The sequence below is a fragment of the Embiotoca jacksoni genome, unplaced genomic scaffold (genome assembly GCF_022577435.1).
Source record: "Embiotoca jacksoni isolate LCO1_2020_lvr unplaced genomic scaffold, fEmbJac1.0.p SCAF_17, whole genome shotgun sequence".
NCBI classification, from domain to species: Eukaryota; Metazoa; Chordata; class Actinopteri; family Embiotocidae; genus Embiotoca; species Embiotoca jacksoni.
The window spans coordinates 8,574,975-8,595,247 of record NW_027185307.1 but is presented as its reverse complement, the minus strand read 5'-3'; the positions used below and the strand labels follow the sequence as shown (position 1 = coordinate 8,595,247).

Genomic DNA, 20,273 nt, shown 5'->3' with positions numbered 1-20,273 from the left:
TAAGCTTCTCTGTGAGTTTGGCACTGCAGGTGATCAGGATGTAAGAAAAATACTCATTTGTGCTCAAACAATTTTGAAGAAATGAAACATTAAAACTTCAAGCATGAGCCCATCAGATCATCACCTCATCAACATCCAAATGACTCAAAAGTGGATTTATTAATTTGTACATCTTTTGTAAAGCAAAACAAACATCTGTGCTTCATCATTTCTCAGGTTATAACAGCTTGTTTAGCTGATATGAAATGCACATAACTTCATAAATAATGAAGCAAATCTGTTTGTTTTTTACTTGCTCAAATGTGTAGAAAAGATGCTCGGACAAATCAGCCATCGCTTTGGAGTCATTTGGACATTAATAGGGTGCCGAGGCATCTGCTTAAAATATGTCATGTTTAATTTTTAAGAAAAGGTGCAGGCACTAATGTCTGCATAAAAGTGTGAAAACAATTCACAATAATTTGATGAATATATTGATCATATGATGTGCCAAGAAGAGGTACAAACATGGTGCATCATTTTGCTGTCCACTTATCGTGTGTGTGTGTGTGTGTGTGTGTGTGTATGTATGTATATATATATATATATATAGACAGTGGGTACGGAAAGTACTCAGATCCCTTTACATTTTTCACACTTTGTTTCATTGCAGCCATTTGCTAAAATAAAAAAAGTTCATTTTATTTCTCATTAATGTACACTCAGCACCCCATCTTGACAGAAAAAAACAGAAATGTAGAAATTTGTGCAAATTTATTAAAAAAGAAAAACTGAAATATCACATGGTCATAAGTATTCAGACCCTTTGCTGTGACATTCATATTTAACTCACATGCTGTCCATTTCTTCTGATCCTCCTTGAGATGGTTCTACTCCTTCATTGGAGTCCAGCTGTGTTTAATTAAACTGATTGGACTTGATTAGGAAAGGCACACACCTGTCTATATAAGACCTTACAGCTCACAGTGCATGTCAGAGCAAATGAGGATCATGAGGTCGAAGGAATTGTCCAAGGAGCTCAGAGACAGAATTGTGGCAAGGCACAGATCTGGCCAAGGTTACAAAATCATTTCTGCAGCATTCAAGGTTCCTAAGAGCACAGTGGCCTCCATAATCCTTAAATGGAAGAAGTTTGGGACGACCAGAACTCTTCCTAGACCCGGCCGTCCAGTCAAACTGAGCAATCGTGGGAGAAGAGCCTTGGTGAGAGAGGTAAAGAAGAACCCAAAGATCACTGTGGCTGAGCTCCAGAGATGCAGTAGGGAGATGGGAGAAAGTTCCACAAAGTCAACTATCACTGCAGCCCTCCACCAGTCGGGGCTTTATGGCAGAGTGGCCCGACAGAAGCCTCTCCTCAGTGCAAGACATATGAAAGCCCGCATAGAGTTTGCCAAAAAACACATGAAGGACTCCCAGACTATGAGAAATAAGATTCTCTGGTCTGATGAGACCAAGATTGAACTTTTTGGTGTTAATTCTAAGCGGTATGTGTGGAGAAAACCAGGCACTGCTCATCACCTGCCCAATACAATCCCAACAGTGAAACATGGTGGTGGCAGCATCATGCTATGGGGGTGTTTTTCAGCTGCAGGGACAGGACGACTGGTTGCAATTGAAGGAAAGATGAATGCGGCCAAGTACAGAGATATCCTGGAAGAAAACCTCTTCCAGAGTGCTCTGGACCTCAGACTGGGTCGAAGGTTCACCTTCCAACAAGACAATGACCCTAAGCACACAGCTAAAATAACAAAGGAGTGGCTTCGGAACAACTCTGTGACCATTCTTGACTGGCCCAGCCAGAGCCCTGACCTAAACCCAATTGAGCATCTCTGGAGAGACCTGAAAATGGCTGTCCACCAACGTTCACCATCCAACCTGACGGAACTGGAGAGGATCTGCAAGGAAGAATGGCAGAGGATCCCCAAATCCAGGTGTGAAAAGCTTGTTGCATCATTCCCAAGAAGACTCATGGCTATACTCGCTCAAAAGGGTGCTTCTACTCAATACTGAGCAAAGGGTCTGAATACTTATGACCATGTGATATTTCAGTTTTTCTTTTTTAATAAATTTGCACAAATTTCTACATTTCTGTTTTTTTCTGTCAAGATGGGGTGCTGAGTGTACATTAATGAGAAATAAAATGAACTTTTTTGATTTTAGCAAATGGCTGCAATGAAACAAAGAGTGAAAAATTTAAAGGGGTCTGAATACTTTCCGTACCCACTGTGTGTGTGTATATATATATATATATATATATATATATATATATATATATACACAATCAAGTCTGAGCCTGCAAGGATCTGTAGAGTAAAGGAAGTGGTATGATGAAGTGCTTAAGGAGAGTTAATAGTTATGATATATGTATGTTTTGTTAAATATGTTTAGGTTTTCTGTTTCTATTTATGTTCTGTGTTGAGGCATTTCCTTCTTTGACATTTATTGTGACAGCTCTCTGGGCCTCCAGAGGCCTTCAACTCTCGAAACCTCAACAATGTCAACATGAATGAATGAAGCCATTCACAACAATTTTAAGCTGTTCCTCCACCGACGTGTGTAAATACAGATCTGGTGCTGCAACCTCATGGACGCATGCAAAACAGCACTGCTGCGTCTGATGTGTTGGTGCCACAGATAAGGTGTGATAGAGGAACACATACCCCTGTGGAACACGTACCTGTGTGAAACACGGAGCGTCATAGCAGCTGTAGATGGCCGAGGAGCGGTCGGCCCGCAGACACTGCTGAGGGAAGGAGCTGATCTGCTTTGCTAACTGCAGTGCTGCCTCCAAAGCTGTGGTTGCAACATAAACACATAGAGAAGCACATAAACAGTGTACAGCATAGATACACTTGCAGATGTAGCCATTCGAAACACAGACATAAACAATTTTCCTTTTCTATTATCAGAAACTCATCAGTTCTTTAATGTTGGGTCTCTTTATGCCACTCTGCCTCCTCTCCCACATAAAGGCTCTGGACAGCATCCAGATCAGTGCTGTGGAAAAAAAAAAAAAAACACGCCTCATAATGGCACACTCTGATGCCTTCTGTGTGTGTGTGTGTGTGTGTATATAAGCTGCTACTTCTCAGCTCCCCTCTGATGTTAAACTTGCACTAAGTGATCATCCTTCAGAGAGGCAATTAGTCCGAGGTCTGACTGTGGGAAGACGAGCTTCCTAAAAGAATTAAGTTAATCTTCTGACGTCTGAGGAGGGAATCAGAGATGGAGCCGTGAAAAGCACATGGAGAGGCTTCTTTGGGATTTAAGGATACGGGATCCTTAAATCGTTCATGCATTAATATAACAGGAAATGCCACATTGAGATGTGTGCGTAGCTTAATCCTCAGACTGCTGTTTAAATGAGAGAGAAGCGCAGAGGCCTAATGGTGAGTTACAGCTCCAGCTGAAGCCAAAAGAAAACAGATTCACTGGAATCCAATTTAGATTATATACGAGTCCGTCTGATCTACAAGAAAGTTTCTTAAAAACTACACTTCCTGAATGAAAATGGGTCCCAGGCGTCATTCTGTTTGGTGTCTTTACAGAGAGTAACGATTTGTTCTCCATGCTGTAAAAACAACGTCACCTTCTGTAGGCTGGACCAGGATTTATTTGCACCATATTTCCTGGATAAATTTTGTCTTCACCTCCCATTTAATAACACTTGTTAGCTTATTGTTGTGGGCAGAAAGGTTTGTCTGCTCTTAACTACCACAGAGAGTCATCCACCAAAACACTGCATTGTCACTTTCTTTTAGACAGATGACAATAAAATAAAATAAAAATAAAAGAGTTCACATCTTTAAAAAGGAGCAGCGTTAAAATTCCCCGAGCACAATGCAGTTTCCTGAATGTCAGCAGAGCATTACATTTCTTCATGCTACTTTGTGCAATACAAATATATTTTAGCCCTTTTTTTTTTGTATTTAACAAAATTGAATATGTTGCATTATTGAGCGCTCAACGTATCAACAAAAATCTGCGTCCATTTGCTTTAATGCTGAAAATGTTCCCTATTTTAGATCAGAAAATATCTGATCAACTAAAACCATTCACACGTCACACTTTCGTTGCTCGACACTTTTCAATCCTCAATGTTTGGAAATATTTTCAATTTTAATTGAAAAAGTGTCACGGTCTGATCTGCAGCTGCAAACCACACCACAACACTGATTAAAAAAAACAACAACAACATAAACTTAGATACATACCTTGGCCGTCAGGAACAACTCTGTTGGCCAGTCCATAGGCGAGAGCCTCCTGGGCTCCAATTGGTCGTCCGGTCAGAATCAGGTCGAGCGCTCTGGACAGACCAATAAGACGCGGGAGCCGCACTGTGCCTCCGTCGATCAGAGGAACTCCTGAGAAAAGATCAGATCTTAAGTATGAAGCGTATCTTGGAGCCACCAAACACGTTCGGAGGTGATGAAGGTCATCCAAAACATCCCGTGAACTGTAACATCTACCAACACAATGCGCAACATCACATTTCAATTATTCCTTTATCATTCCTTTTGACAATGTGCAGAAAATTCATCAATAATTTGGACCAATTATTAGTTTTCAGTCTTGTATCAAACATTACATAATACATTTAATTTCTTTTAACTGACTGTGGTTGGTGGGAATCACCAGAGGCCATATGATATAACGTCATTGTGATTTTAAACATTTGCAATTGGTAGTGTATTGTACAATTATATAGTATAAATAAATTGTAATGGATGACCTTTTTTTTTAACTTAAAATTTTGTCCCCAAAAGGAAAACTTTGTCAATATTTGTTTTATCAAATAATTTTTTTTTCCATTTGTGCATCTCATTTCAGTCATTTTAATTGCAGTAAAATGGGATGTCAAGCAGAGTTTGACCAACAGTTATAAAAACCTGTCGGCCACGTTTTATGCATCTGACTTATTTATTTATTCACTCATAATAAAATCTTGATACTTGCCGTCCGTGTATCAAAACAACACTGCAATATAATGCCATATCGAACTTTTCCACTAACTGTAGAGCTCTGACCAAACAACCAATGTCTAACCAATTAATCATAAAACTAACAAAATAAAGTTTTTTGTTGACTGAAAAACAGTCTACGCTACAGCCTCACTGAGAATATGAACACTTTCTTGGTGTGCTATTACTCTCCCACATCTGTACGGTCCAAAAATATCCAGAGGAGAGGATCCCTTTCAAACACAGATTTGGGTTACTTCACTGTACCAGGTGAAGGGGTAAGTAGACCACTGTGCCAGTGTAATGTGCTCGGGTCACTCAAGCTGTGTGAAAGCAGCTGAAGAAACACTTAAGAGATGCATAATATACTACTGACAACAATATAGGTTACATCCGTCAGGGGAACGAAGCTTTGAAACAATTTTACTCCTCAGCTGTAACTCTGCTTTCTTTACATCAGCACGTGAAAAACTCCTCCTCACTCTCAGTCCCACTGGACACATTTGCATTATTACCGTGTCCAGAGCGAGGGAGAGGAGGGAAGGAGGGAGGAAGAGCACACGGCGAGGTACAGTAAGCCTCTGGCATCTGTCCTAATTTCTAAAGAGCACCAGCTGCAACTGGCAAACTTTCTACTGTTCACTTCTCCCAAGTTCTTCACCACAATCCCAACTCCCTAATTCCTCCAAGGCCCTGATTCTATTTGACCGCCTCTTATTGGGAGCACATGTGTCGAACATGTTTTCATAACCCCAAATCATCGTGCTAGCTTTTGGATTTTTCTCTCCCCCCCCCCCCCCCCCCTCCCCCTTCTCTCTCATTCTGTGGGGACTCATGGAAATAATGTGACTCTATTCATACTCTGCGAGCTACTCTCATTCTCCACGTCGTTCAAATAAATTAAACTGGAATACATGGAATACCAGCGTTAATACATGTGCGACCAATCCGGGGTTCTGGTTCTGGTTCTGATTCAGACAGTCAGCACATGTGGTGCTCTGACAGATGGACGACTGATTAGGAGCAAAAGAAAGGAGAGTTTCTACACTGTCTTCAAATACGAGATTTCCCTCACTTTTCCAGTCATTCCTCATCACAGGAGTTTGTTGTACTGAAATAGAAATTTGAGACTGTACGGCTGAACACCCGGAGCCGATGAAATGCAACAGAAACACCCCCTGAATTCCTTTTGCTAAAAATAGCACAGGTGTGTGTCTAATTCAAGGTCTTTTCAATATTGACCAAGATAACAACTGAGTGTTCCAGCCAGGGTTTCTCTCTTTGGAGTTTTGTCTTGCACCACACACACACGTACATGTACAAGGACATTTATAGACAAGTTTGTGTGTGCAGCACATTCACACATGCACACACTGGGACAAACGGTTGAAACTAAAGGATGGCTTCCTTTAGTTTCAACCGTTTGCCCCAGTGGGTCTCAACTGGTGGTGGATGTCTGCATGAAAGAAAAAAAAAAATTGAGGATAAAAGAAATTGTAAGTGTATTTTATGTAAAGTGTATTGCTAGCCTTGTAATGACAGTAACACCCCAAACTAATGTCGTCATATCAGTTGTTAGCTCTTATTCAAGGACTTTTAAACAGCGTCAGGATTAGATAAGTCGGCCCTTTTTACTTATTCCACGAAAATTCTGTCTTTATATTTTGAACAGTTCAGTTTAGATTCTTAAACTTAATGAGCATCGTCAGTTTAAACTTGCTTGAAAAGCACATATCTGTACTTTACAACCAGTCTGCCTTTTTATTGTATTGGGTTTTTAATCCTAGTTTCATTTTTGTTGCACTTTTTTCTGGTCAGTTCATGTTTCTAAAAGCGCATGAAGGTGCTGTTTATTACTGCACTATTTTTTGGTGAAATAAGTGGCTCTAAAAATTGGGTTGCAACTATATCATTTGAGATTGATTGGTTTATCCAACACTTTTAGCTTATGTACCAATATTTACAACTCGTATCGATATCTGTTCAAACCATACCAGTGCCATAACTATTTTACCTGTTCATGAAGTATAATTAGCTATAATTTTAACCAGTTTCCTGTGACTTTTAGTTGTTTTGACCTGTTAACCGGCTAACTTTTCACACACTTAAAAACAACACCTAATGTTGACTCAAAACTTATTTAAATTTTTTTTTTATAATAATTAATTATCCGAGTTACTCAACAGTCTGTTCATCTGACCCCTGGCAAATGAGCACGTCCTTGGTCACAGTCCTCAGTGACAGAAAGTCAATCAGCAGAAGCAGTTTCTCTCCGTCATGGCAGGCAGTCGTCATGACAGGAAAAGGAGGAAAATTGAGTGTCAGAAAAACAGAGACGCACACTGAGCTGGAATGAGTCAGAATAGGTCAGAGCCCGACTCAAAGAAAAGCAGATAACGAGCCAGGTTGACCTCCAGTCTGTCTGTCGTTGGTGCTGCTGTTGGCACCACTGCTATCAGCAACCGGAAGGATCTCCCCCCTTATCCACAGCGCCCGTCTCCAGCACCTCCACCCCTCACCCTCCTCTCTCTCTCTGATGTGTCCTGTTTGATAGACCTGTGCTTTGTCCCACATGAATTGGAGCTGAGAGGTTGGCTTGCACCTCCTTGAAGTAGTTCTAACTCAAAAGGTATGTTTGGCTTGAAAGAGCCAGGCTGAGGTGGAGATCCTCTTTTTTCTTTTTTAGGAGGGAAATGTTTGGCAGTGATCCTGATACAAGATAATCAGTCAGCGTCTCCAAAACAAAAATGTGGATTTGTCATGTTTGGTCCTCAATAATGAGCTCAACAATTGGACAGGAGTCTTCTGCTTTCTTGTTCAAAGCAGATAAGACCGTTGACAAGACAAGGGCTCAACAAGAGTCAGCAAAGCCTATTGTTGAATAACCAGATGTAAGAGGAGGCTCTCTTACTGCATCACAGGGCCATCGCTGCTTATCAGACTCGTGTGTAGAAGTCTAGAGGGAACCTTGTATTTTATCTACATACTGCAAACTTTGATATGTGTGAGCCTGTTGTAGCAGCAGAGTTCAGGTCTTCCTGAGTCCTTCAAGTCTTCACAAACTGTTTCATGAAGAAATTCTGACTTTTTAGGATTATTGAGGATTATATTGTATTGTATTGTATCTTTAATCTATCTTTAAATCTATCTATCTGTCTTCTTTCAGTCACATTTGGTAAATGACACAAAGGTCTTCACGGTTATATATTGTAATGTTTCAGAATATCTACAAATGATGGAAGCACGTTTTGATGGCAGCTAAAATCGCAGTCTGAAGGATTTATGGAGATCTATTGGCAGGAATGGAATAATACACTGACAATTATGTTTCCATTAGAGTATAATCACCATAAACTAAAATATGTTGTGTTTTTGTCACTTTACAATGGGCCCTTCAGATATACAGGGGGAGCAGGTTCTCGTCCATGGAGCTCGCCATGTTTCTACAGTGGCTCCCTTTAGAAAACGGCACAAAAACGTTAACATTTAAAAAAAAGGTTAATGTGTTTTATAATATTAACTTAACTCCAGTTGGCATCTGTACATATTTAAGAGGTATTCATCGCTCTCTTAAGATTACAGGCATTTGTATGTAAACAGAAAAGTTATCATGACTTGTGAGGTGAGATTAAACAGCTGATCCACCAGTCTAACTACTAACAGGCCAAGGACAGTGTGAAACGTGACACACTTGAGTATCCTGGTTTGCTCCTGGTGCTGCTGGTATCCTTACCACATCAAAGTGAAACCCACTACAATGGCCTCCCATGAGGGTAATGCGATTAAGTTTGATGTGGATTAACGATTTCCGGATAAGTCCAGCCTAAATGGACAGATGGAAAAGAGCAGACCTTCAATCGGAAGATCGCTTTGAAATACTCGCTGGGAAGCTGGGCTGGGCTGGGTCAGAGAAGAGTGCCACGCAGTTAACTTGATTTCATGTCTTTAGCACACTAATTAAATACCATGGCTCTGTATTTTTTAGTTTGCAGAGCGTTATTACACAAGACCACCAAGGCGGCAAATGGGGCCTTGAACCGGGAAAATGGCAGAGGAGGTGTAACAGCTTATAAAACGTGTAAAATCACATGAAAGTTTTAAAGTGATGAGATCTCACCGGGAGAGAAGTGTTCCCCGAAGTTTCAGCTTCTTCTGATCTTCCATCAAGATTAATGTGCTATCTGGTAATTGCCCAAAAACAATGGCCGTCTCAATCTATCCACTTGTTTTCCATCTCAGCAGCACAACTGCTCTGTTCATTCATTTTTCATGGAGGAAAAACCTGCAGTTTCAAAAGAAAGGACGGTTTTGAAGTAAGTTGATGTCATTGCCAGACTATGTCACTCAGGTTCAAACTCACTGAGCAGGTGTTTGAGTTGGCCGATCTTATGTCAGCTTTTGGACTGCAGTTTGACTTATATTCAACATTTGGCTTCTTTGTTACTCTCCATCTATCCTACTCATCCAGGTACCGAGACGGGACTTCATTTTAGGAAGAAGGGACACGGAAGAGAAATTGACATTGATTGCAAGATGCTGCTGGCCAAGTGGGGGGTGTGTTGGAGGGGCCTCCACTTCACGGTCTCCTTTTTAAACAGTAAAATCATACGTGCAGCGCTGGAACAATCCAAAACAACCTCGAGGCCCGCCTGATTTAGTTTCTCTATATAAAGAAAAATCCTTGAATGAATTATTACTAAAGTATTTCAAGTTTCCTTTTCCTGTGCCAGCTCTTTTTTCGCTTGTGATGCTCCTTTTGGTTTAAGGAACCAAAATAACATCGGGGAATTAGGTAAGCACCGTGGTTTTTCATTCAGGTCTCTGAGCAGTAGACACTAATACCAGATTCCTGTGACGCAACCATCTCCTCCTTCTCATTTCCTCCTTGGCGGGGCAGAGGGGCCCCAGACAGGAAGCCGCAGGTTTCGGCAGCCAATCACATGCCAGAAAACTGTCAGATCTTTGTGGTAGCCATTGGCCCACATCAGAGCAGTGTAGCCAGCCTCTGAGGGCTTTTCAACTCCAAAGCCACCAGGGATTCCCTCCGGCTGCTGCCATCTGTGCTCGACCCAAAAACGGTTACAGAATTCGACCATTAAAAGGAAATAATCGCTAAGAAACACTGGATCTTTAAATAAACTCAGCGTCCCACAGAATAGCGGAGCTTTTGATGTAAAAAGCAAGGGAAGTTTGGTTTTCAATTGTTAGGGAAATAAATGCATGCTGCTTGGTCTTTTTACTCTGTAAAGCCTTTTTTTAAAGGCTAATAAGCCTTAAGAAATCCTGCTTATGCTCCCTCATCCACAAATTTATTTAAACTACACAAACTACAGGGTTGAGAAGGTGTGGATGCTGGATGTGCAAAACACAACTACACAGAAAATGAGTATAAAACTGCCGAACCCACAGTCTAAGTAATAATCACTCTGCTAAAAGCACATTAAATGAAAAACCACGGTGGTTTCGGCTGAGCTGGAGGACACAGCTCAAATGTGTTGACAAACAAGCCTTGAAGAAGTGAGGCAATCAAGAGGCTGGGAATTAATTACAGGGAGGAAATGTGCAACTTAATGTGTCAAAACCGCAGAAATGTTGATTTCTGTCACCCTAACATAGTTTGGAGCTGATGGAAGAGCTCTGAGAGCAGGCGTCAGATTAGTTGCATCTCTGATGTGACATGCAGAGTGGACAACGAGATTTTTTTTTTGAAGGACGTTTGTCAGTTTGTGTCCACAGATTGTCTCCCGTGTCTCGCCTGAGCTGCATCTCTATCTTTAACGTAATATTATTGTATTTCTCCATTTGGTTCCACCAGACAGCAAAATTTGTAGCTTGAACTTGAACATTATAGCAAAAATGTGCCAGATTTAGTGGCATCTAGTGGTGAAGTTGCTGATTGCAATCAATTGAACATCCCTTACCTCACCCTCCCCTGCCATCAGTGTAGAGACAGCTTTGGTTTGTCCCCTCTGAGCTACTGTGAAAACATATTAGAACTGTCTATGTAGATATGAAAGGCTTTGGTAATAAAAACACAACAATACCAAGTTTGAGGTGATTACACACCAGTGAAATCATGAATATGAATGAATTATATCCAATTTCTGTCAATAGATTCCCTTAAATCCTACACACTGAAACATCATGTAGAGAATTACAGATGAAAAGCATGGTTTTCCCTCCGAGTGAGATATTCATGTGTAAAACTTGGAGTAACGTTTTTACTTTTAGTAAAACACTCTCCTACAGACACCAATTACTTAAAGCAAAGACAAGCAGAGGACATACTGTGTGCAGGTAAACGTATGAAACGGTGGTGATAAATAGAGCTGGGTTACAACAACAAAACTTTGCAAATGTTTAACACAAGCAGCTGAACAAGAGCTTATGCAATGCAAAACTGGTTAAATAAAACAATAATTAAACAATATTTTAAATGCAAAAAGACATTTGAGGCCAGTTTTTTAAGTATTTTTGATACTGCATACCTATTTTGGATGGAACTAGATGTGTGCAGTAGAGTTCAACATGCATAAACTACTGGAACTTTTATTCTTCTGGATAGTTTTGGTGTTTTTTTGTTCCTCGCTAACATAGAAGATTAAAGTGGGGTGTTTTTTAATTATTATGTTCAGTTATCAGAAACAGTTATGTCAGGGTAGCACTAGAATAGAGGAAGAAAGAAGAATGTTACGAGCATGTAAAGAGGAATAAAGTCGTCTGTCTTCTGATGATGTTTAGTTCAAATGGGCATAAACAAGAATAAAAGAATATATAGCTCAATTTCAATCAATGTGAAATCTACAATAGTGACAGCAGAAAGGCTCCAGCAGAGAGAGCGGAGCAATTCTGAGGACATCATCACACCAGAGCGTCCGGGAGGACGTACAGTCACTCAGACAGAAAGACAGGGGCACTGCCAGGATGCTCTCCGGTAAAATTACAGGCCTGACATGATAAGCCATGCATGTTTACACTCTAAATCTATTACTGCTTGTAAATTATAGCACAACAGCTGTATTTATAAACACTATGGTTGTATTTAAAGCCCTCCGGCAGCATGGTTAAAGGAATGACAGCTATATGAGAGATGCTGCAACGCTCCAACACGAGCCACTTTTACATAGTGAAGTCAACTGTGACTTGCTGGGATCAGCAGTAGCTTGTAGTGTTTACAGCAGAACATCTGAAGTGCTGCTTGATCTTTTTTCAAAGTTTAGCCCAGTCAGTGGGCAAACCGTGCCAGTAGGCTACAAGACGCCAAAAAAGGAAAATGTTGTTTATGAGGAAATTGTGTGACATAAATAATATGGAAGCCCTGTTTGGCCCTGCAGTGGAAACCTGGCAGTCGGTGGCTTCCTCTTCTACTTATCAAGACTGCCCAGCAGACTCTGGACGTGATGCCAAAAGGTCACGGTCACTGGCGTTATCGCGCTACGGCTCCATCCGACCTCGCACACAAACAAGAGGAGGCTGTGGTGATAACAGAGGACAGAGTAACAAAGCTGAAAAATAGAAACAGTGTCGGCTTCCTGGCATTAGGAGACAGATGATGTATGCTGGGATGCAAAGAGAAAACACAAGGATACTTTCATGGACAGATATAATTAGCTGAGCAAACACACAGAGAGAGTCTGCCAAAAATAAGGTCCCTGACTCTTCTGTAGGACACGAGGTCGGAGCAGAACTAAGTACATCTGTTACCACTGCCAGTAGTGACAGACTTTCATTGGTAATGTTTTATATTTGTCATTTTTATTGCTTTGCCCTGTATATGCTGCTGTAACGTAAAAATGTCCCTTTGAGGGATTAATAAAGTATGTACGTACGTATGTATGCATGTATCTATCCATCTAATAGTATACCTATTCGTGTCATTAGTATTACTAGTAGTAGCATTATAACTACTCCTACAACATATAGTTCATGCGACTATCATGTTGGTTTACAAAATATTTTTCCCCTTATTTTCACGGCCTGGTATCACATCTCTAACATCAGAAAGTTGTGTCAATGCACCTAAAACACAACCGCAATCAAACAACAAGAGGAGGAGAAGAGGAGCGTGCGTGCCGCTGTGAAATTAAATGCTTCAGTACAAACAGCAGAAACATTAAAAAAAAACAAAGACAACTATAGCCATCAAATAAACAGAGGAAAATAAACTACCAGGTAAACATGTTATAAGTCTACCACAGCTTTGTACATTTTTTTGTTGATCTGTGGATGGACAATCGGCTCTGTGCTTTGATCCCAATCAATGGTTAGTTTTGTCAGCAGACAAAATAAGTTTAGTGTTGGACGTGCAGAGCAAACAATAGCCCTCATCTCACAGATGGAGCTGAAGACTCTCATCTGATTTGTTGAAGGTCAGGGTTTGATGATATTTGTTGAGCCCGTGTGTGTGTGTGTGTGTGTGTGTGTGTGTGTGTGTGTGTGTGTGTGTGTGTGTGTGTGTGTGTGTGAGAGAGATAACAGTCAATTATCAAAAAGTATGATTTCTTAAAATGCCCATCTGACTACTAAAGTAGAGGAAAGAGTTTCACATAGTTTTAGCAGCGTTTATGGCTTCAACTAGATGTACTGCATTTCTTTCACAGCACCCAAGCAACTATAGTTTCATTAAAAAGCTTCTTTTTTTTATATTGTAATTTTTTAATTACGTGAAAATGCATAGTTTTTAGTCAACCACCATCCACTGCCACCACAGCACCTAAACCCCCCAAAACTTAGGAAAAACCCCAACTAGCTCTAAAGATAGATGCTGAGGTCAAAGATTACGTTAAATGTACATTAAATGGTGGCAGTTGTAGCTCTCGTAGTTTTGAACTCTCATCAAGACTATACATCATGACTTTAGAAAGAATTTGAGGAGCAATATGAGCCGGAGAGGAAGTTGAGTTTTAAGAAAAGCACTAAAATAAGTAGCACTACAAGTAAAAGAAGGGTCTGTAGGAGAAGTAGTGGAAGAAGAAAAAATGAAAGGAATTCGTAGTTTGAGGTCTCACTGATGAAAGCTTGTGTCTCAATCACTGGACCAACAGAACGAATCTCGGTGGAAAAAGTGCAATGCTGGTCAATTGTGTATTAAGAAAACAACCAAAAGCATGCTGCTTCAAGATCTGAGTGCGTGAAAAATTCTCTCAGTGAAGAATCTTTGTTTAAATAAACGTCGACAGACGTAGGAGCATAAAAGTAAAAGTTCTGACCAACCATCACCAATAATAGAACAATCACACAGCACAGTACAGCGGTAACTATAGCAGCAGTGAAGACGTCTTATCATGAGGTGTGAGACGTACCAAACCTGCGGCAGAACACTCCCATGACGGCGCTCTCCTCCACCACTCTCAGGTCAGCCAGCAGAGCCAGCTCCAGCCCTCCAGCCACAGCAAAACCACTCACTGCTGCTATCAACGGCTTCGACAGCTGCAGACGGGACGGACCCTGGAGGAAACGTCTGGATTCGTAAATCCAAACAAACACGCACGCTTACACTGTATGCAAAGCCAAATGACTACGACTGACATGAAAGGGACACACAGTGTAAACAAGGCAGCAACACAGCCTCCTGTAGAAAAGAAAACTAAGTGTGTATGTTGTCGCTATGTATATTTTCAGGCTCTCTTTTTTTTTTTTTTTTGCCTCTTAGCTTTGATTTCCATGGTTTATCCTCGGAAAAATGTTCCAGATTTCATTTCCTAATTCATTTCTCAAACTGTCAAACAAAAGGGGAAACAAATGATCCAAGTTCTGGCTGGAGCTGAACAAATGAAGCACTGTGTTTTCTCTATGAGACACAATGCTATAATTTTCTGCACAGGAGGTCCACTCAATCCAGAGACTTAACATGCAATCCAAACAGACTTTATGGAAGTTGCAGTTTTTAGAGCTTACAGTACAGCACTTGTGTTATGATTCTTACTCTTTGTCAAGTCGTAGGAGTGAACCAGAAGTGAGGACGTGCAATACACGTACACAATGCCAACATCATTCCCTAAAATAAAATCTTTACCACCACCTGCCTTCTCAAACCTCTAAAAACACACACAATCACTACTGACCGCATTTTCTGGGTTTATATTTTATGGAAACCTTTAGGTCTCTTTAACATCATAAGGAAATAAAGATATAGATATAACCCTCACAAGTACACACACACAACCCAAGCATCGCTCACCATTGGACCAGGACCCTTAGTGACATCTTGCTCCAATTTGGGGGGGCCTGTGTGATTGGCCAGCTTTTTCAGATCATAACCAGCGCAGAAATTCCCTCCTGGAAGAGACCACAAAATTACAAAGTATGGCAGCTGGAAAGTCAGAGAGGAAGGGAAAATGATGAGGGTGAAAAAAAAAAAAAAGAACAAGTTGAGCTGGAGTCTGAGGGCTGCAATTTGGATCGCAGCTTGCTTTGGGCTGGCTGGCACACAAATGCTTCTCTTGTCTAAAGGACCTAAATCTGATGCATAGGCACAGATCATGCTCTCTTACACACACACTATATTCTCATTAATGGAAGAGTAACATATTGCAACCACAGCACCTTCCATTGGATTCATGTGGTAATTACAACATTACCCAAGAGGCCTGCAAACACTATGTCACAGGCTCAGACAGGGACTCATAAAATCCTCCTCTCTCTGTAATGTAACAGTAATGAAAATGATTGTAATGAACACATGTGCCAGCAACACCCATCAACTGGGAGCTTTGATTACAGCTGTGGGTCAGCGCAGGGCAATTATAGAAAAGCCGTGTGTCATGCTGTTTATGGGAGCAGCACTGCGATGGAGCGCCTCGAACCTCTTTGTCCTTGTAAGAGGAAATGAGCAGAAGCTGTGGAGAGCTTCAAGGAAGAAACCTACGGCGTTGCTTAATCTCTTGGAGTGGGTTTGTTATTGAACTGAGAGGCTTTTCTTGGAGTTAGAAAAATAAAACCAATACAATTAGATCAGAGACACTATGATGACAAAGATAAATGAATGGGAGGCTGAAGGATTGTGGCTTTAAAGACTTTAAAGAGTAAATCAAACGTTCTCATTCCAGGGTGTCAAATACTGCTGTTTCATCACAGCCTGCTGGTGCACCATACTTAGACATAAGACAACTTAAGTTTAGCCACCAAACACTACGTGGTTAAGGTTAGAAAACAATCATGATTTGGGTTGAATATGACAAAGTCGCAATTTGGTTCAGTTTAGGCACCAAAACCACGTGGTTAGGTTTATGAAAAGATCATAGTTTGGGTTACAAGAAGTAATTCTATGGAAATAATGTTTCGTATGTCACAGAGGTTTCTTCATCCACACGTAAGTTACTAACTTACTTGGGTTACTTAAAAGAAATCACTTTCACTCATCACTGACTCATCTTTTGGGGGAAAGTCCTGTGTTTGCTGCATCCAACCATCACTTTGACTCGTGTGGTTACGGTGCCGATGCCAAAAGGCTCCATCTGTGTATCTGTGTACGCAAGCAGCTTCGACAAAACAGCAGTATTTGACCTCTTAGCAATCAAAAGGGCTGAATTTTACCCACATTATCAAAACTGAACACATTTTCGATTTTAGAGTTTTCATAGAGACTATTTCTTTAGAAAGTCTGGGATACAGAAGCAAAAGTGTGTGGACAAGTGTGTCTGCCTTCATCTGAATTTTCAGCAGAAAAAAAATTCACATAAAATGGAGAGAAATATTGCTCTTTGGTTAATCTGGTCAAAGTAGAAATTGAATAGATATTCTTCATTTTAAAAGGAGAACAATTAAAACATGTTGGGAGCGACTGTTTAAGTGCATTTAAACAGCAGTTTGGAAAAGACCCGTTTCTGTTTTAACATGAAAACAGACCGTTTCTACCATTTTAAAATGTCACTGTAGGAAAAAGCAAAGAAAGTAGACAATACAAATAATGATGGATTCATTTTCATGGAGCTCCTTGAGTTTTATGGTGCTGCTGTTGCACATGCTGCCACACTGTAGTGACTTGGCTACTCCATGGCTCCATGTTATCCACGCTATAAATACAATAACCAGTCAAAATGTCTGATGTGTGAAAGGGCTCATGTCTCCTGCAGTGGTTCTACCAGCTCGGTGTAGAAGAACCTGACCAGTCAGCACAAAGGCTCAATAAATCGCTTTTTATGTCATTTTCATTTTTTTCTGGAAGTAGAAGGATAACTTATGGTTTGCAATAATGTTTTGTTTTTTTGTTGTTGTTTTTTTGTATTGCTGACTGAAGTGACTTCTGACAGACAAATCCTTCCCTTCTTCTTCTGTCTCATAAATCGCTGTATCAACACAAACTTTACAATGTGTCCTATGGAAGTAATAAGACATGAAATACATTAAAAGTGTCTCCTTCTCTGTTCAACTGAACGTGCGCCTGTCGCGACACAGCTGGGTCAAAATCGTACCTGACCACAAACACCCGCAGACATCCGAACCCCAAACACTCCAAATACTTCCCAGCATATTCAAAACCTGCTGAAAGCAATTACTCTCAATTTCATAAGTAAAAAAAAACAAAACACCGACACTGAAAAATGAGAGCTGAGAGAGTGATCATGTTGGTGCTAATTTGAACAAAATGAATTCCTGATGTTTGCAGAGAGACTTCATCCAAACTAGGACCTCCCTGCTTGTCATCTCATCACACTGACACACTGCTAATCACCGCCAAGCGAAGGTCGTCTTGTTCCATTGGAGCAGCGATACGCAACAACCTGCTGACAGGAATGTGCGGTGGGGACGATTAAAATCACATTAAAAGCATTGTGGGAAACGCGGGAGGAGACACTTTTGCAGAAAATACCTGCTGTGTTGCTAATTGCTAACCCATTTGACGCAGGCTAATTACTCTGCCACACACTGTGTTCAGTCCACAGCTGAGACCAGAGGCATCAGCAGCCATCATCTGGAGAGGCTCCGCCCTCTAAAGTACCAGAGAACTTCATACAGCAGACAGGTTGATCCAGGCTGAAGACATTATTTCCACCGAGGGAACCAGAGTGTTCAGTGTGTGGTGATTATTTTTAGAGGCATTAGGAGTTGTGGTCTGGTTCTGGACTGGCTGACACCTCACAGGTGTGTGTGTGTGTGTGTGTGTGTGTGTGTGTGTGTGTGTGTGTGTGTGTGTGTGTGTGTGCTGAGGATTGAGGTGATGAAGTGATGAAGAGATGAAGGGATGAAAGAAGTTGGAATAAAACCAATTATGAAAATTCAGTAAGTATCTTGTTATTTTTCAGATCTGTATCAAAGCACTGGCCTGAAATATTCTGCCTCTCTGGTTTGAAAATGATCTGAAAACAGTGATGAAGGGCTGAAGACTATTAACCCGTTGAGTAGTCACGGGTCAAAACTCACAAATCCCTGATTGCCTCATGAAGGTCTCATACTTTACACTTTTTGAGCGTTAGATATTTTTTGTGGTTTGAAGTACCAAAAGCCAGGTCAGTATAGTTTTGTTTTTTTTATCTAATCTGCTGCCTTCACCCCCCCCCCCCCTCCCATCCTAACGAACTGCATCTGACATTTAGAGGTGCTAACAGGAGGACTTTGTTACCTTTAGATTGAGTCAGGTTAGCCCGTCTCCAGTATTAATGCTCAGCTAACAGACTGCTGACTGTATCTTCATATTCAACTCTCAGCAAGTGAGCATATTTCCCAAAATGTTGAACTATTCCTTTAAGATGTCAGAATTTCATCGTGTTCCAAAAATGTCCCTGACGAGCTGCAGACCTGAAATGTTAAAAAAAAAAAAAAAAGTGAAAGAGAGTCTTAAGCAAAATGACATTAAAGACATCCAGTTGGCCCATAACTGGAGCCAAAAAGCCCTTAACAAGATTGAAACCAGGCTCAAACTCTAATGTGTAAATGTCTGTCCAAAACTAAGTGACCCCAATAAAGTCACTCAATCAGTGAAGATCTTATTTTAAATGTCTGTCCATCCCTCCTCTCACCTTTCCCATGCAGGACAGCCACGTTCAAGTCTGGGTCACTGTCAAAGGCCTGCAGCTCCTCCAGCAGACGCCTCGCCGTCTCCTGGTCTACCGCATTACGCACCTCGGGACGGTTTATCGCCACGGCGACCACGGATCCCCTCCGCTCCGAGACCACAGTCTGACCTGCAAGTAATGACAGAGAATGAGAAAGATGCACACATGGAAACCGATGTGGACCACAACACTTAGAAAGAGACTGACCCCGGGACACGAGCTTAAACTTCACAGTAGGAGGGACGGAGAGATGGAACAGAAATTATTTTGTGGATAAACTTGATAAAAGAAAGAATGAAAGAAATCGTCTGAGGTGAGGACTTTTGCTGTTGCACAGTCTCAGTATGTGTTCATGAGCGTGTGTGTGTGTGTGTGTGTGTGTGTGTGTGTGTGTGATTGCGGCTTGAGGTTGCAGCAGGCAGTTGACCTGACATTGTTTAGGTTCATCTCAGGCCATCCAACTGTCAACCACACCCAGAGTCAACTACACTTTGAGAGAGAAAGCGGCAGGAAAACAAAGCTCACAGTGGCGATAATGACTGAAGTGAGGGGAAGGAGGGGACCAAAAAAAAAAGCCAATTTGTCTGCATGCCACATTTTCTACTCTGCTACACCTCAAACAAATAATCGCACAGTGCTTGTGTGATCAAAAGGGGGAGGAACCACATTTGAACTATCTCTGTGGGGCTGTTGTTTTCCATTTCAGTTCATCTGCATACTCTTGATTCAAGGGAATCACTGTGAACCAGCAGGGTTCAACTTCTGGTGGTAAAACTATGTCTGAGATGGGTTTCCACTTTGTGCATTTACAACAAATCTTTAACAACAGAAAACCAAGAGAAAAAGCTTCTTTTTTTCTATTTTGATAATTGCATTCAGTTATTTGTCAAGCAAAAGGGTCAAAAACGATCTAGTTTTCTATGACGTTACGTTAGGCTCTGATAATCTGTGATAGGAATTCATTTATTTAATAAATTATAATTGATTTTGCATGAAATGAAAAGTAATAGAAGCACACGTTTTAACATATAGCAGGAAAACAACAGGTGGAGCTGAAATCCGTCATGACTCCAGTTTTCAGGAATTTGTGCAGAGGCCTCATTTACGGCCATTTTTTTTATGAGTGCTTTTTGTTGTGAAGCTTCAACGTGGGTGCCGAAAAAAAAAAAAAGGTCTCAGCAGGTGAGGAAAAGCACAGATGAAACAGATGTCTATAACGAAGTGCTTTAAGTGTCCCATTAAACCACGGCAGGTGTAGACGTCATTAATACACCTGTGCTTTTCAAACTTTTACATGTTGAAACGTCTGCTCTGTAAA

General features: G+C 40.9%; 1 protein-coding gene across 4 annotated transcripts in view; it reads right to left on the bottom strand.

Annotated features, from left to right (window-relative positions):
- The window catches only part of LOC138199424 (enoyl-CoA hydratase EchA19), a 54,280-nt gene that overhangs the window by 33,373 nt on the left and 634 nt on the right, over positions 1–20,273 (bottom strand). For 3 of the 4 annotated variants that reach the window (XM_069151494.1, XM_069151493.1, XM_069151492.1), the window contains exons 2-6: positions 18,920–19,084; positions 15,142–15,239; positions 14,264–14,408; positions 4,215–4,364; positions 2,678–2,793 (exon numbers count right to left, since the gene is read on the bottom strand). In XM_069151494.1, the coding sequence (XP_069007595.1) occupies positions 2,678–2,793; positions 4,215–4,364; positions 14,264–14,408; positions 15,142–15,239; positions 18,920–19,084 (674 nt within the window). The other variant, XM_069151495.1, reaches the window with a different exon arrangement.